Raw genomic sequence first — 17,166 nt, 5'->3', positions numbered from 1 at the left:
AACAGAAATTTTCAATGATGCCTTTTATACAAAACACAAAAACTCAATTTTTGTGACCATTTAACACTTGCACACCTCATCATTTTCCTACTGAACAATGCCAATCTCCTCTCATGTCATAGAGCACACTATACAGTGCTGGAATTGAATTTGTCAATTTCCACATTTTATAAGAATCTCAAGACCCCTTGCAGGGTATGCACCATATCCTGAATGTATCTTGCTTAATATCTAAGCAGGCCTTTTGAGCAAAGACTGAGACTCCACATGTCTGCTTCTCCCCAGGGAAATTTTGCCTTTAAACTCAGCAGAGTTAGCTACAAGGCTCCCAGCAAAAGTGGCTGTTCACCATGCATTATAAAATAAGGAATTTTGTGCTTATGAGGTTTCTGTATTATTTATGATTGATAAAATGTTCCCAGCAGGCCATTCTAGGGTCTCTATACATTTTCTGCTAATTTGGAACTTTTTTTTTCTTTTGTTTACCTGTACAGAGAAAAAAAAAATATGAGGAATAGATACACCTTCTACAACCCATAAATCACTGAGTCAATCTTGACCTCCACTATTTGCAGCACAGCATTCAAATGCCATCTAGGTTATAGTATGTATTATGATAATTTGGACTGTGAACTCACACACCCTGCTCCTCTCCCACATGCCATCCTCATCACTACTAGTGGAAAGAAAAAAAAAACACTGCTAAAAAGGAGCTTGGTAGCTGAGTCACACCATCTCCTTGCCCCACTGTGGATGTGGCTGCTATTATAATCCCAGGCAGTCTCCTGAATGAGGAGAGCTCGTCAGCTGAGACATGTTCTTCCATGAAAGGCCACTGAGAGCTGCTCATATCATTTTCTGCTTCACTTCAAAGAATGCATTAAATACAATTTAATCATCAAGAAGAATATCACTGTCAGCAGGAACTGAGCTGCAAACCTGCCACGTGCTGCTGCTGAATGGAATAAAGATCAGTTCTTAAAGTCCCATTTCTTTCCCCAAAGAGCTTGCTTTGAGTACACATGTAAACACAGACCCTGAAAAGGCGGTGCCTTCCCCATAAGAACAAGCACTAGCTCAGTGTTACAGGGTTTATTCCAAAACTATTTAAAATCAGATGTCAGGAGCAGACAGATGGCATACATTACCATATTGCCATTGCCTATATTGCTTTCTTGATTATCTCAGTTTCCTTTCACACATCGAATACATCATCACCCTCTGAAAACACCATTCATCCTAGAAAACTACCCTCAGCCATGCTTCACACTCTATTTCTGGTTGTCTTGCCACATGTCTTATCCAAGCAGGTAAGCAATTATAGCACAGAAGAGTTCAAGATGACTCAAGCACAAGTGGCATTTCCAGGCCGTAGAGCAATTCTCATTATAGGTTTTTCCTCGCTGCATGTATCAGAGGATCATCTTCCTAAGATTCTTGTCTGAAGCCCATCTTCCCTTCAGAGAGGCCTTGCACAGCTGGGCCTTGCTGCCTCATAGCATCTTCTCTTTGAATTCTCATTGCTTATCCCCTGAAAATTTTCTTAACCCTTTCAACTTCTCAACTCATAGAAAAACTCGTAGAACTCAAGAAGCTCAACTTCTTTCTCATAGTCCGTACTACAACACTCCCTTCTTTAAATTTAGGTGTCCCATTCCTGCAGGAGCTACACAGCAGCCTCTGCTCTTACCAAGAGTTTCCACATCTACAGCAGACCTGGGCTCTCTGCTAAGGTTTACAATAACAAGAAGTGTACAGCTTTTAACAGACTTGCCACTTTACTAACCCCATCCTGTGCTGCTGGCCTAAAATTCTTCAACTGAACAGCAGTTTTCAAAGGTAAAGGGAAAAGTTTACATTGTATGAATAGTATAAAATATTTTTCATATTTTGCCTTTTGTCTAGCCTAACCTGGAATGCTCATGGTGGCACTTACTCCATTTCCCATCCTCCTCCATGTACCCCCCTCCTCCTGATCCCACACAGCAGCCTGTCTTTCATACAAGTACACTTCCTACAATGCAAAAAGTTTTTTATAAAATTGACAGGTCTTCGCAACATCCTCAGATATCAGCCTTATTAACCAAAGAGCTGAGGACAGGTGGAAATACAGTACTTAAGCTCTATTCCCTTCACTCACTCTCCCCCAAGCAAGGTCACCAAACAGGAAATAAGCTGACAGTTTTAGTAAAACAAGTGAAACACAACTTTCGGGTAGTTTTTAGGAAGATGGGAATTGAAATAGAACTAGGGAAAAAAATATGGACTTTAACAATGCCAAGTCCATTTTTAGGATCAAACTATTATTCCCTCCAGCACATAATCTTATCTGCAGGTCTGGCAAGCACTGATTTTTTTACAGCCAGCCTCTTTACTCTCACAGAAAAGTGCTCCATCTACACCCCCTGAGGCAACACAGGACCAGAAGCCAGGAAATTAGGTAGAATGATAGTAGGGAACACAGCACATATGTTATGTGTGTTCAATCATATCTGTGGATCTCCAATACACAAACTTATTAGATTTGATACTTTAAATACAAATTGGTAATTGACTAAAAAGAATAAAATCAAACAATGGACACTTCCTAACAATAATAACAGTTCAGTTCTCTTTTCACTTACCTCCAAAATAAGCTGGAATCCTTCTCTTTTTTTAATTTCCTCCACTAGATATCTGTAATTAAAAAATCAGGGATTTAAAACACAGAACAAAACAATACACAGAGACAACAGGACAAAAAAAGGGTCTTAAACATGTATTTATTTTTCTTTTCTTTTTTTTTTTTTTTCCACTAAGAAAGCAACAGAGTTAAACCTCATTTCTACCTGCTGTGAAAATGTAATAGCTATCAGTTCCTAGAAACAAAAGAAGGCTAGAGCCAGCCAAGGAGCACTGAGGAGAAGCCAAATTCTGTCCTCAGGCACAGATTTTCAGCAGAGCCACATGGCACAAATTGATCCTATTTGCATCAGGTTGTGAACTTTCCCAGAGCAAATTAATACCTCTGTTCCTTGTTCTCAAGTGCCAATGCTGGGCTGTCGTGTTATTTCACAGTCACTCTGACATCTCTTGCATTCTACTATCACCAGGATCTCTTAGCTTAGCCCAGAATTTAAAAATTTGAGCATATTTCCAGCTCAGCTATTTTCTCAGTACTGCCCACAGTGCAACTTTCCATTCAGTGGGCCACTCCTTATGTACAACAATCCCTGGACTTCCTATGCTAACAGTGTGTTAAAATGGGAATTTCTTTTCCTTCTCACAGAACACAGAAGCCTTCAATGGAAAGATGGGTTTGGATCAAGATTTTGGATACAAACAGCTTAAATTTACAGATTTTTTTAGAACATGACCGCTAGTTTGCCATGGCACATATCACACAGGAATTCTGAAGCAAAGAGGACATAGATGGGATTTCTCTCTTTCTTCTCTCACCCTCAAAGACTTACAAAGAAAAATTTCTGCAAATTCACTGCAAATTCACACTTCTCCAGTCCAACAAAATTTTAGCTTTCTACATGAAGATATTGCTGTCTAATATTAATAAACCTGACAAAGTTAAACTACTGATTATGCACGAAACTGTTCTTCTTTTGCATTCACTATTTGGCATTTTCCTGTCTGAAGCTGCATTACTGGTCATCACACTAGTAATTATTTTCAGTGAGAAAGAGAAATATTGGGAAAATAATCTCCCTTGGTCCTACCCACACAGCTGAAACTTGCCCCCGGCAGGGACACCTCTAGCACAGCTGTCTCTGCAATGCCCTCCCCTCAGCAGCCGTGCTGCAGAAGCAATAAACAACACCCTAGATGGCACACATTTTTCCAGACAGTGTCTGGGGAGTTGTGCCGCTGTTTATCATTAACAAGCACTGCGCCTGCGACTCGCTACCTCCCAGCTCATGCCCCAGCAGAGCCACAGCTGCGGTGGAGGGCCTGTGCCCACAGCCCCCAGCTCAGGAGCTGTGTTGGCACTGCTGAGGTGTTTCCCCTCGCTGGAACAAGTCACGGTTCTGGTCGTTTCTGCCATGACCGCTCAGATCCTCCCGCGTGCCCTTGTTTGTTATCTGGTTGTTAGTGTCCACACTACTGCTCAGGTTGAAAGAGAGACTTGATTATCTGTAGGGTAATTATCTTATGTCAAAGCTTGCTGCTTCTGTCCTGTTTATTAGAAGATACTTGTCTGTGCCATAAAACCAATATTCAGCAACATCAACAGGCTATTCATACGACAGTGGCCCTCAATTTATTTTTTTTTCTTTCAATAAACTATGAAAACAAAACCTATGTATAATCACTTTCCTTTTTCATTTTTTTTTAAGGTCTTGAATTGTTAGAGCAATTTTGCAATGCTTAATACCTTTGCCTCTTACCTCAAGTGCCTTTATTTTATATCACCTAGGTCTAAAATCTGACGTGGGATACCTGATGTCAGTCAGGTTCACAACACTGTTAATCACGTTCTTAACTACACTGCCAATAACCTAAGAAGGCAGCCATTAGAAAATCCATTGCCCATGATTTATCTTGCCAGTATCATTTGATAGCAGTGGAGCAATTTACTTTGTGCATCTTTCCACAGCTGACAGTGAAGTTTTATTATCATGTCACAGTTGTAGTATGTTAGAAGGGCTTGAGTCTTAGTGAAGACCAAAGTACACAGAGAAGCGTCATTTGCTATGATTAAGCCTTGCAGAAAATGAGGGGTGAAGATCTGCTGTGAAAGTAGACATATGTCTGCTAACAGTGGGTGTCAGAAGAGGAAACAGGCAGAAAAATTCCAAAGAAGATGAAGCATAAAATGCAGAGGTGCTTATATAGTAACTATAGTTGTATTCTAAAAGCAGTTTACTTCTATTTTCTTTTTAGTGTACTTTATAAAATAACATCCCTACATCAAAAATAATTGGGGGGAAGAAAATATGCAAAAAAATTCTGAAGGGATCAGCTGGATGCTCTACTCTACATATTTAAAAAGTAAGCCTTTCCAAATAGATAGCATCACAAAGTTCCTGGGATAGTTAATTCCCTGAAAGCATGATTCATCTCCAGCTGAAGATTTTACTGGAATAGCCAACAGGCAAAGTTTTCTGCATCAGAAGTACATGCCTGCAACTACCCTAAAACCTTTTCAGCTCCACTTGGCTACAAGCAACAAAAAATAAAGCAATCTTGTCCTTAAATTCTATAGTCAGTGGACTAGTTCCAGAATTAATCTGGGTCTGTGTTCAGGAGCGTTGAAATACTACCTTGCAATTGAAGTAAAATCTAATGTAACAAATGAGGAGAAAGGCTGCACAGCTGAGTAGTTGGTAAACCTGGAACAGTGCCCATGTCCATGCAAACTCAAGATGACAATGCCACCACTGTGAAGAATCTATTTCACCAGATAATGTCTAAAAATTAAATTTCTTCCTAATGGAAAAACAAACCAAAAACCAGAAGAGACAAGCCAGTCACTCCTTAGAAGTATTACCAGCTGAATCCTAATGTTAGGCAGAAATATCGATCCCAGAAAGGTGATTAATCACTACACAGTCAGTCAAATGACCTTGGCCAGTGACCTTGGTAAGGCTGAATTCTCCTACTGATAGCGGAAAGAATGACTTACTCTGAACAGACAAAGAACAGCGCAATGCTTCACAACAAAAACAAGGTGCAATTTAACCAGAACATATTAAAAAACACATAACCAGCCAAAAAACTGAGTGGCTTTAAAGAAATTAAATAGAGAAAAAGACACAGCTTTTTTGAGCTTTTCTGGTTTGGGTTCCTTCTTTTTATTCCTTTCAAATCTACTCTGGGTTTAGGTAAGAGGCATTTTTATTTTCTCTTTAAGTAACTTCATTAGAGTCAGACTATTCCTTTAATTTTGATTGAAGTAAACATTCGATTCTTTTCTACTTGTTATTTCATATAAAAAGTAAAATGCCAATACCAATTATTTGACTTAAGGCAGTGTATAGCTAGTTTTGTGTAGTTTTCATTATGTTTTGTCTTGTATAAATTCTGAGCAAACATTTTATTTAAAGTGAACCTTTTTTAATGGGCCGTTATTCCAAAATAATTTCTTAGAAGAGAAAACCACCTGTGTATGGAAGTCTCTTCCCAAAAATCAAGACATCACCATCACTTTATGAACACCTTCTACCAAGAACTTTGCTGAATTCACTTGCAAAACTCAGTTCTGCAAGACCAAAAACTTAATGAAATTGGAGAGGACAAGTGTGGGGAAGATCACAAGAAAAAGATGTTTCAGTCCCTAACTCAGTCCCTAACAGAACATTCTGTAAGTGTTAAGAACTTCAGCAAATTTGAGAAAAAACACTCAGTAGGTCAGAACAATATTGCTTTTGTACACCTCTACTGGATCCTGATATTACCGCATTCCTCTTTCACAAGGAATGACTTGAACAGGAAAATTTGGTTCTTGCCAGACACAGCTTGGATTCTGGAACTTCTTTTACATCAACACCAGAACACCCTGTTGATCTAAAAGAAAGTGTTTTGGTGACTCTGTCCTATGTCTAGTCCAAATAACATAAATGTTCCACGATACAGACTGATAGCCTAATTTTGACTTCCATAATTACTATTAAATATTGTAGCAAACATAATAACCCTAATTATTATTTTTTTTGTTTGTTCCACCTATTATACACAAGCAAAAGGATAGAGGCAGAATGTAACAACAGGGACTGTTCCAGGATATGGAGTATCAGCAGTGCTAACATTTCAGCCCATCAAACAGACTAAACATACTCAAAACTGTGAGGTGGTACCTTGCCAAAGCCAGTGCCCTGTTTACTCTCTCCTCCAGGCCTGTGGTTCCCAAAGCTTTCCACATCAGCCAGAATTTGAACGCGTCCGGACGCCTGCTGCACTGGATGGACTTGTCACCAGTGTCGTAGCTGACATCGTAGAACTTGTCCTGCTGGAACAGGTACGCAGCCTCGGCAGAGTAACACTTCTTCAGGAGGCCCTATGAGGAAACACCACAGAGGCTTTGATTGGGTATAAACGTTTCCAAACCTCACAAGCCAAAGCCTTTCTTTCCCTGTCTGTATCAAATGCTTATTAAAACAGATCTGGATATGCAGGATGCCATCCAAAGCTTACAGTGTGGTTTAAGAACCCTGGGTGAGCCTAAAGTCAGTGAATTCACACCGACAACCAGCAAATATATTTTTATGATTATTTTCTTCATAATGTCATGGAAGAGTGTCAGGCTGGAGAGGAATTTTGACTCAGATCTCAAGAAATCATGGGAGTGGGTATCACAGAAAGAGTTGCCGTAAAATATATATGGATGTAAAAGAGAGAAAAAGGAGACGCCTATGTCCACTGCTTCAGTCTTTAGATCACAGAATCACAAAATATTTAAAGCTGAGAAGGACCCACAAGGATCATTGTGTCCAGTCCAGGAGAATGGCCCACACCGGAGCTGAACCCACAGTCTTGGCATTGTAAGCACCATTATCAAGAACAACCCCTGAGGAACTTCCTACATTTTCACAAATGGCTCAATCCATTCCTGCTTTGATTAGTTGCAGGTAGGGAAGACTTTAGCCCAAATAAATATATGTTTAGCCATTACCACCAAATAGTCACTGTGGATTTGGCATAGGCTGACTGTTTGAGCAGAAAAACCACAAGCAGATTAGTACAGCCCAATTTTTTTCTCTTTCACATTTCAGACAAATGTAACATTCGAAAATAAACTTAAGAGAAGATACTTTCACATATGCTAATCATTATTTCTAAATAAAATTATTTTTATTCAGCAATCTCCAGCCTACAGCTTCTGAGGGACAACCTGGGCAGAGATGAGCAGCACAAAACAGACAAAGATTAATGAGTGATGTAGCAAGTTCCAGAAGAGAACACAGCTGGGAAACAGAAAGCACAGAGGCTGTGACAGGTTTAAAGGTGCAGAGGAAGAGACATAGGACTGGCCATTGGCTGAAGAATAAAATATCAAAATACACTCTGTAAAACTGTGAAGTAGAGGGAAGGGCTGGCAGAAGGCAGGTTACAACAGCAGAGATGAGGGTGGCCCTATGAGGGGCCCAGGAGACAGGAAACATGGATCTGTCAGTGCTAAGAAGAGCACAACTCATTTTCCAATTCAATATCACTCTTCAATTTGAACCAACAAAAAAAATCATTTCTCATTTCACCCTTTTCTCTGCATCTGCTGCAAGTCTGATTTTGAAATGGCACAGTGTCTGATATCATTCTTAATCAAAGTGTCATATTCCCACAACAGAGGTACAATTCCTAATCCACATTCCAATATCCTACTTATGAGTTTAGCACTGGCAATAAAATGAAGTAAAAAGGTCAAGGCAAAAAAAATAAAAAAAAAAAAAATGAACTGGCATACATAGAATAACTCTGCCTCTCTCCTAGACTTTTCAATTCCCTCCAAAAAAGCAAAGCAAACAAAAACCCACCAGTTTGTAGAGCAAAAGGAGAACACCATCAAGGTTTCTCCATAACTTCTATAAGGGTTTGACGATCCCATCGTAATATTTGTTTGCTAAAAATACAAAAAATACAGCAAATTTGGTCTGACCTCTTTCATCACAGGAGCATTGTGAAAAGACAGTTTTTATGACAGCTTGGAGGGAAAAGGGCTGGTATCTGCTCTCCCTTTGCAGAGTGATAACATGCAGCTGCAGCACAGGGTAGCCACAGCTGGAAAGCCAATGATGGATGCAGTGTTTCACAGCATATAAAATTCTAACACCTACTTTCCAATTTTCTCAAATAAAGAAAGGCAAGGAGGTGACATTAGAAATGACAGAACAGTCAAGCACTGAGGTATCCATACTTTTGAGGTTTTTTACAGTTTTTTTTCTCTGTCTAGCAGCTGCAGAACAAGAAACAGGAGTCATTCTGTCAAGACATGGTGCTCTATTCATTTAGACCTTCATACCTTTACTTTCAGCAGAATAACAGGTTTGCTAGACATGGTGTTTTAAAAAAAGAAAAAAAAACCCACAAAACAAGCAAATAGGCAGTAATATCCACAAATTTAATCTTATTGCTTTGTCTCTGCTGACTTAAAATGTTGAATGGTGTATCTGCAGTGAGGGTACAGTGAGGGTTATCAGTGTGGTACTATTTTCTGCCTCAATAGAATGCAATGCAGCTGCACAATAGAGGATGTCACAGGATATTAATTCCCCTCATGCTGGTCATCCTATAAAAAAGTAACCACTGTTAGTCACAAGAAACCTAAATGCCGTTGGCAATATTACAAAAGACTGAGAAGTTCACTTAAGATAACAGGACAGTTGCAGAGTTACATAGTTTAAAAAAAATGCTCTAGAGTTAAGATGCAAAAAACATTTTGATGGCCCTGAGGCAGCTTGTATTGTTGATAATGTAGTTCATTAAAAAAAAAAAGAAAAAAATTGAAAAGGCAGGTACTGTCCTCATGTCTCGGTGCATCTGAAACTGACAATACATGTTGGCTTGGTGCTCCTTTTCCAGCTGCTTATCTTACTAAGAATGCAACATGCTCAAGAAATCCTGCTAAAGATACTGATACTATCAATCTCCAAAGGCAAGTATAGTTACATCCTCCTACATGTCTCTAGAGTAGAGGGGAAAAGAAACAACAATCATCCTTTGTGAGGAAGAGAGAAATATCCCAGAAGAAAGGTGGGGGAGAAAGAGAAAGGGAAAGAAAATGAATGGAAGACAAAAAAGTCATCTCAATTTTCCTAGTCAAACAATGAAAAAGTAGAAGGAAAAAAAAAAAAAAAAAAGGAAAGAAATATGCTTTAAATATGCTTTCTGACTCAGTGTTCTCAGTCCCAAGAAGAAGATCCCAAAAGTTTTCCACACAGTAACTGCTACATCTGCTCAGAATTGCAAAAGTTTCATAGAACTGCCCCATTGGACAACTTTCTTTCTTCATCTTTTATCTTTCTACCCTTTTTAATACAATTTCTCAGCCTTATAGTCAGTCTGTTAAAGTTTAGGAAATTGAAATACTATTTTCATAGAGGCCTCAATCCACCATGAAGTTTCAAAGAGCTTTTGATTATGATGAAGTCTATGTATAGTTTTTTTGTGCTCTAATTAATGGCAAATTGATGAAAAAATATTGATACTGAAAGCAAGAGCTCCAGTTTCATAATTCAACATTATTCTCATTGAACAGACTTACCTATAGCAAGTCTTCTGATCTCCTTCCATTTCCATTGCTAGTTAAAAGTGAATTTCAATTTCATTAATAAAATATCTTTTTCCCTAAGACAAGCCTCTCCCTGATTTGCCTTTTCTGAGGCAATAAGGACAGTCTTTTGAATAGCATACTTGAAAATTGTCAAAAGCAGTGCAGTGTAAAAAGATACTATAGCAATTTGTTTCAAGGGGTAAGAAGGAGCTCTCAGTTGTATTAAACCCAAACAAAAGCAATGAGAATAGAGCATTTCCTTCAGCCGTCCTGGAGGGGAATCAGGGAGGTAGATATTTCTATGATATTGCTAATTATGAGGAAGAGATTACATGTGGGTGGTTACCATCATCACCTTAATCTGTACTAAAATGAGATTTCATTAGCTACATTGAGCCTTAATTCTTAACTAATAAGTAAAAATTCTGCTTATTATCTAGAATTGATTCTTAATTACCTGAACTAGGGTTTCACTCTCACAAGTCACAGAACTTTGGCACTGGTAATAAACAGTAGTTCTCTGTTTACATGTAGATAATATTCACACAGATATGGATGACAGCAAGGACAAATTGGAGTAGCACTGTGGTTTTTAAGGGAGTATGTACAACCCAACAGCAATTCCTAGCGTTTTAAGAACATATATGACCAAAACTAACTTCACCAATGTTTTGAGGTTATTGATCCATCTAGCTTTGTGTTTAAACAGTCACTGCAATTCATGACTCAGCAATACCAATGTTTTCTGAGTAAGACTACCTTGTTGGAGAAGTGATGAAAGTTACTCAGGGCATGGCAGTGAAAAAGGAATAGATGTGCTCTTCTTGAGTGCCGTAAGCACTGAAGAACTACAGTCATTGATCTGAGCTTTTAAAAGGGATTAACCAATCTTTCTTTCCCTTTGGTGAAATTGCTTCTCTCTTCTAATCAAGTCAAACACATATGTGTCTTTTCTATCTCTACCTTCCTTGGAAATATTCCAATTTTGTTTCAGTAAAGCTGGAAGATACTCTTTTATCAGCATTTCACAGCAGTTAATCTTTTTTTTAGGCTTTTTTTAAAAAAATCTGTACAATGTTTCATTCTAACAAGCCAGTTGCAGTATCTTAAATATATTAACACTGCTAAGCCCCATTGAAGCAAAATGGCAAAAGAAAAAAACAAAAAAACAAAAAAAAACCAAAAAAAACCACTATTACTTTTGTTACTGGGAAATTACAGTGTTACCAGTACAATTGAAGTGTGATGACATCTTCTAAAAATTATCTTTCATACAGAAAGTATGAAAGAGAAACAGAAAAACTGAGGAGGATTAATTTGCTCACTTATAATCAACTAAGCTTAATTCTGAAATATTCCATAATTTCCAAATGGGTCTTATTGCACATGGAAAGACAGGCTAACAAAACTTCCTTTATCAGTCTTTCAAAGAGAGATGATAGGGTAATTCATAAATGGGACTTAATATTCATGATTAACATTTTGCTGCTTGATTTCTTGCAGAATTCAGAACTTCAGAATATACCTGAGGTTCCTTGAACATTCACTAGCAGAGCAATATGTGCCAGACTCTCCCAGCTCACATCTCAGCATCCAGCTCCCACTGATGCGTCCTAACCACAGTGTGAAGGAATTGTGTTCACATATAAACGTGTGCTTCCTTTTAGCCACAGGTATTTATGTGCTTTAGGAGAAGTGGAACAAGCTCCCAAGTGAGAAACTGATACATGTACTGTTCCCTTCTCTAACTGGTGCAAAAATACCATTTTTAATGGGAAACTGGAATCTGCTGCCTGTTCTGGTATGGAGAGGATCAAAGTGAAGCAACGCTTTTCTGTCAAAGTGTCTTAAATATGCATTTGATCTTTTTTTCTTAAGGATTTATATTCCAGCTAGTTAATAAGAAAGTACTCAAATCTGCATGTGTGTCTGTTTGCATATAAAGACTTCACTGGCACATACACAGAATGAGTAAGAGCTGATTTTCCAAGAATTAGACACAGAGTAAAACAACCTTTCTTCCCAATGCAGACAAATCTTCTGCATTCCAGAATATGTCTCACTGTACAACAGGATCTGATGCTGTGATCCATAATACTTCTGTATTATTTTTACCCCCCAAAGGCCTAAGATTCAGCTTTAAAAGTATTTCTAACTCAATATTGCCTAGCTGTGGTTTAAAAGTGGAACAGGATTGTTCTACCAGACCTTGCACTGCACAGAAGGGAACCACAAAAAGGCTGCCAGAGCCCTCAAGTTGGAACAGTGTTCATAAAGTGACTCAAAAGGCTAGGGCAGCTAGAACATTTCAATCCTCTACACTTCTTTCCTTTTTCTTCCTTGAGAAATTTCCACTATTCAATCCAAGTAGCCTAATCATTACCTGGGGCGATATCTATGTTCTGAGCCTAATTAGTTAAAAATACAGCACTGAAATCTTCCCAAGCCTGCAATTAAGACATCATATTAATCTTAGTCAATAGCTTTATTCTATTTGTTTTTCAGCTCAGAATAAAGATAAAGTGATGGATGGTAACCCTGAAATCTAATCCTCTTCCATCCCAGAGGCTCTAATCTAAGGAAATGAGGTGGCACACTGCTCCTCGCTGTCCTGCCATGTTTCACCCCTGACCTAGAGCAATCAGCTCCAAGAGAGTGCTGATTAGCAACTATGCTCTTTGGTCCTCATCAGTTCTTACTAACAGAAGTTAGTAACAAATTACATGGATAGGTAACCCCAGCAGCTGAATAGAAAATATCTCTTGTTTTGACAGAGATTTATAAAAGCAATTTACAAACCATGGCCACAAAATAGTGATGCAAACCTTAGGGGCTCGATATCTTCATGATATTCAGTCATTTATAACCCATGGAGTAGAAGGTAAAAATCCATCCATAATGGTGGGCAGTCGGAATAAGTTCTAGCAGGTCTGATTTTTAAATGAAGCTTGAAGTAATGAACCTCTTACTGTTTTGGTTTTTTTGGTTTTGTTTTTTGTTTTTAAGGTAAAAGAAAAGGTTTAAGGTTTGTGCCACAAACGAACAAGCAGAGATTTTTTGCTACTTTGCAGAGTCATCTTAAGATCAGAGCTCTGTTGTTTTCTTGCTAGACCTTTAAATTAATCATTGCTTTTGGGAAGTCTAAATCACCCTGCTGATGAGGAAGAACTGGTAGAGTGTGGAGAGAAGGCTCTGCACCTTTACCTGCACGTGCTCTGACTGCCATCCCTCTCCCACTCTGGCTCTCCCTCCCGTACAAGGGGACGTGGTGATGAGCTCTGCCTGCTTTAAACAGATGCAGCACTGCTGCAGTCCCCATGGCTGACAGCTACTCCGAGGGCTTTGATGAGCTCTGTGTTTAAGTGTGCCAGGCCCAGGTGACAAAATACCCCATTCTGAATGCAAATCATGTCCAGAAGTTAACTAGCAAGGGCACCAGCTGCAAAATTTGACCACTCATGAGTGCAGTGACTTGGATCATTCTCACCCTGCTCTTTTATTCACCCTTTATTAATTGATTAAGTGGTGAAATCCAAAATAATATAATTCAACCTTTGTAATTCAGTATAGTTAAACTGACTTTCAGCTGTATTCCAATTATCTCCACTTTCGTATTACAGCAATGACAGCCTATTAGAATACCACAAAATAAAAAAAAAAAAAAAAAAAGCTCAGGAGGACTTACAGAGTTGTCTTTCACCAGAAGAGCACAGCACTGGATTCCTGCCAACAACATTTTATGTGGATTCCAGGCAACAGAATCAGCCCTGCAAAAATGGAGAAAGGGAGGTGAAAATTGCATCTACAATCATGGGTACTTAAGAATCAAAAAAGACCAAACGAAATCCAAGCAGACAAATCAGATTTCCCATACACCCACCCCCACCACAGGTTCAGAAACGTCTCCAAATATTTTTAAAAATGCATCACTGATGGAAGCCAACAGGCCACATAACTTCCACCTCAACCCCTAGTAAGTGAGCCCATGGACTAAATTGACTTACCTGTAGATACCATGAAGAAGTCTGCGATGCTTCCTTGATATCAAAGCTGAGCCACCCCAAGAAGCCTGTTGGAACATTTATAGAGCCAACAAAATATTATTTGTACAAAGTTATTTTGATAATAATTCAACTAATAATTTCTAAAGATGTCTTATCTCATTTAAAACTTAGTTTACTACATAGTCAGTGGGCTAAATTCTGCCCTGAGTTTCATCTCCTGAAATAAAGCCCAGGGCTATGCCTGAAATAGAGGAGGTTGTGGTCTGTGCCACTGCATGAGCCACAAACCAGAGCAGCCCTTCTGTGTAAGCAAGGGCAATGAACTGAAATGTCCTTGCACACCCAGACTCATTCCTGATACCAAACAGTGTTGCCTCCTTTTCCCCCAGCCTTAAACTACCAGTGACAGCAGAAGGCCTCACTTTGCACATCTTCTTCCTGCTAGCCAATTCCATCCTGAGAATTCCACAGGGGAAACAGTGGACAGTGATAATCTCTGGCAATTGCAAAGGTCAGGTTCAGGTTTTGCACAGATATGAAAAACAAAGTCTGTCAGTGGGAAACAGCAGCATTTCTGTCACCAGCAACCCTGCTGACCTTGAAATGACTTAAGACTCCCTCAGCTCACCTAAGAACCCAGTGTGTGCTCTAAGAGTCACTTAGACCTTCTCTGTGGTGAGGAGCTCTCCACTGAAACTCCCTATTTAGTTCCATCTACTCTAGACACCCATCTTTGGGTGACACCTTTGGCAGATGTGTCTCTCCAGGGACTAGAGAAGGAAGCCATACAACAAGTCTTTTATTATGTAAGTTTAATTTCCGGACAACTTGAATTAGGGAGTGTGATTCTTTTTCATGAATTCTGCAAGGATCGTCAGGTGCTTTGAACCTTCAGCTCCCAAACAACAACATTTATCCAGTGGAAAGCTGAGGAGATCATGCAAACACTAGACATGTCACACAGTGCATTTGAGAAGTTACTGGTAAATAAATAAACAAATATATAAAATGAGTTTCAATATTCATGCAGGCAGAATGCACTTAAGCCAGCTACCTGTGAAGCAAGAAAAGCTCTTCAGAGACACACAAAAGACATCAGTCCACAAAACATTTGGACTCGGTTTTTTTGTTTTTTTTTTTTTTTTTAAATTGTAAAGAAAAAGAAAATCGCTGATGTAAAGATTCCTGACCTAAGCATAGAAAATATATGCTTGTTTGGTCTTTGTCCTTTTTTAGTTTCCTTGAAATAAAAATATGTGACAGCTGATTTATGAACTTAACATCAGAATTTGCTTCACAGGCCACACAGTAGGAGTGAGATCTGCTATCTCTGGGAGACTGGCTCACAAGGGAGATGAAAGTTATTAACTTGCCTTAAAAAGTCATTCTCATTAATGCCACACATTAATAGATCACATCATATTTTACATTGTCATGCTCACAACATCCTCGCTGAGACAAGGGCTGCTGCACAAACCACAGGTGAGACCTAAGGCAGGAAATTTTTTTGCCTCAAGCGTTATGGTAATCCTGCAGAACCATGAATTGCAACTATTTTCCTCCAGCAAGTCCAAATTTGCTGTGTTAGGGGATGACAATCAAGCTGAACTTCCTATTCAGAGACAAAATTTACTCCTCTCATTCTATGATTCAATAAAGTCAAAACAGTCACTAAGTTATTTCCTGTTTTTCAGAATTTCTGAACAACCCATTGAAATAGATAAATTTTTACAAAATTTGCATCCAAAATTTCTGTGTTTGGAAAAGTTGACATTCTCACGCTCTTTGTGGATAACAGGACTTGAAAGGCATTTGAGAGGTCATCTCAGTAGTGTGTCACCTTCAAAGGCAAGATTAGCCATACTCCTCTCATTTCTCTCAACCACATCTTTTCTAGAGGTTATTTATCAATGAATCAATTACACCTGTAATTAGCATTGAAGTGAAAAATAAAATGCAGAGAGAGACCAGCAATTTCTGCCTCCACAGAATTATTTACCCTACTTTCTGCCTTTTTTTAAAGAACTACTACTGAAGATCTGGATGAGATAAATCATATTACTCTGCCTGAGCCACAGTAATACAAGATGAATTCGTTACCCATGTTCCTTTGCCCAATTCAAAGAGCAAGTGCTTAAGGATCCAGGAGAAGAAAAAAAAAGAAAAAGAAAACAAAAAAAAACAACCAAACAATCACAAAAATAACCAAAACAAAAACCAAAGCACAATGAATGAGAAGGCATTTAAGGAGACTGAGAATCACCGGCTTTGTTTTTAAAGGCCTCTCTAATGATGGAGGCTGCACAACTTAACCACTTAATTTGTGTGTAACAGGAATAACACCATTTTAATTTAATGTGTCAGTCCTAAACAATGTTACCATTTGTCACACCTCCATTGGTCAGGGCAACCGATTAGTCCTTTCCTTTCAGCAGCGCCTTTTAAAGCTTCTTTAGACTGTTATGTACCGTTTGTTTTTTCTAGTTTAAATAATATCAGTGTTTTCCATCTTTCTTCATTGGCCATAATTTCTAGATATGATTCTGTTTATCTACATTGCTTTCCCATTTTCTAATCTTTCTCCTTTAGGACCTTATTGAACTGCATCTTTTCATTTGGACAAAATTTAGATAAAGCAGATGGCGTGTGAAGCAGAAAGAAAGAATCATTTTATTTACTTCCTTTATTCAATTCTGGAAGGTATTTAACTCTATTTGAAAATATCACTGATTTGTGAACTAGAAAAAGATCTGGGCCAACAATCCCCAGCCTGTGTGTACTTGATTACTGCAGCTTAAAATTCTATCTTTATTGAACTGCAGCCTAGTTTTTCCACTTTTTTCCTCCAAATTGTCAAAATCCCTTTGATTTCTAATCCTGTCCTCCCACTGCCTTTTTCAGAAGTCTTATGTCATCTTCAAATTTGTCAGCATATTCTTTTTCATCCAAGCTATTTAATGAAAA

At 38.6% G+C, this 17,166-nt stretch overlaps 1 protein-coding gene across 2 annotated transcripts in view; it reads right to left on the bottom strand.

The window, feature by feature from the left end:
• The window catches only part of GADL1 (GAD like acidic amino acid decarboxylase 1), an 82,800-nt gene that overhangs the window by 35,503 nt on the left and 30,131 nt on the right, over positions 1 to 17,166 (bottom strand). For both annotated transcript variants that reach the window (XM_014248433.2, XM_088061339.1), the window contains 4 exons: positions 14,203 to 14,267; positions 13,884 to 13,965; positions 6,789 to 6,988; positions 2,625 to 2,676 (listed from right to left, as the gene is read on the bottom strand). In XM_014248433.2, coding sequence (XP_014103908.1) covers positions 2,625 to 2,676; positions 6,789 to 6,988; positions 13,884 to 13,965; positions 14,203 to 14,267 — 399 coding nt within the window. The remainder of the gene's footprint in view (positions 1 to 2,624; positions 2,677 to 6,788; positions 6,989 to 13,883; positions 13,966 to 14,202; positions 14,268 to 17,166) is intronic.

This window comes from Pseudopodoces humilis, chromosome 1 (genome assembly GCF_049639895.1).
Source record: "Pseudopodoces humilis isolate 2021_Gansu_Grassland_sample_001 chromosome 1, ASM4963989v1, whole genome shotgun sequence".
Taxonomy (NCBI): domain Eukaryota; kingdom Metazoa; phylum Chordata; class Aves; order Passeriformes; family Paridae; genus Pseudopodoces; species Pseudopodoces humilis.
The sequence above is the reverse complement of the archived record's forward strand: the minus strand, read 5'-3'. Positions and strand labels throughout refer to the sequence as shown.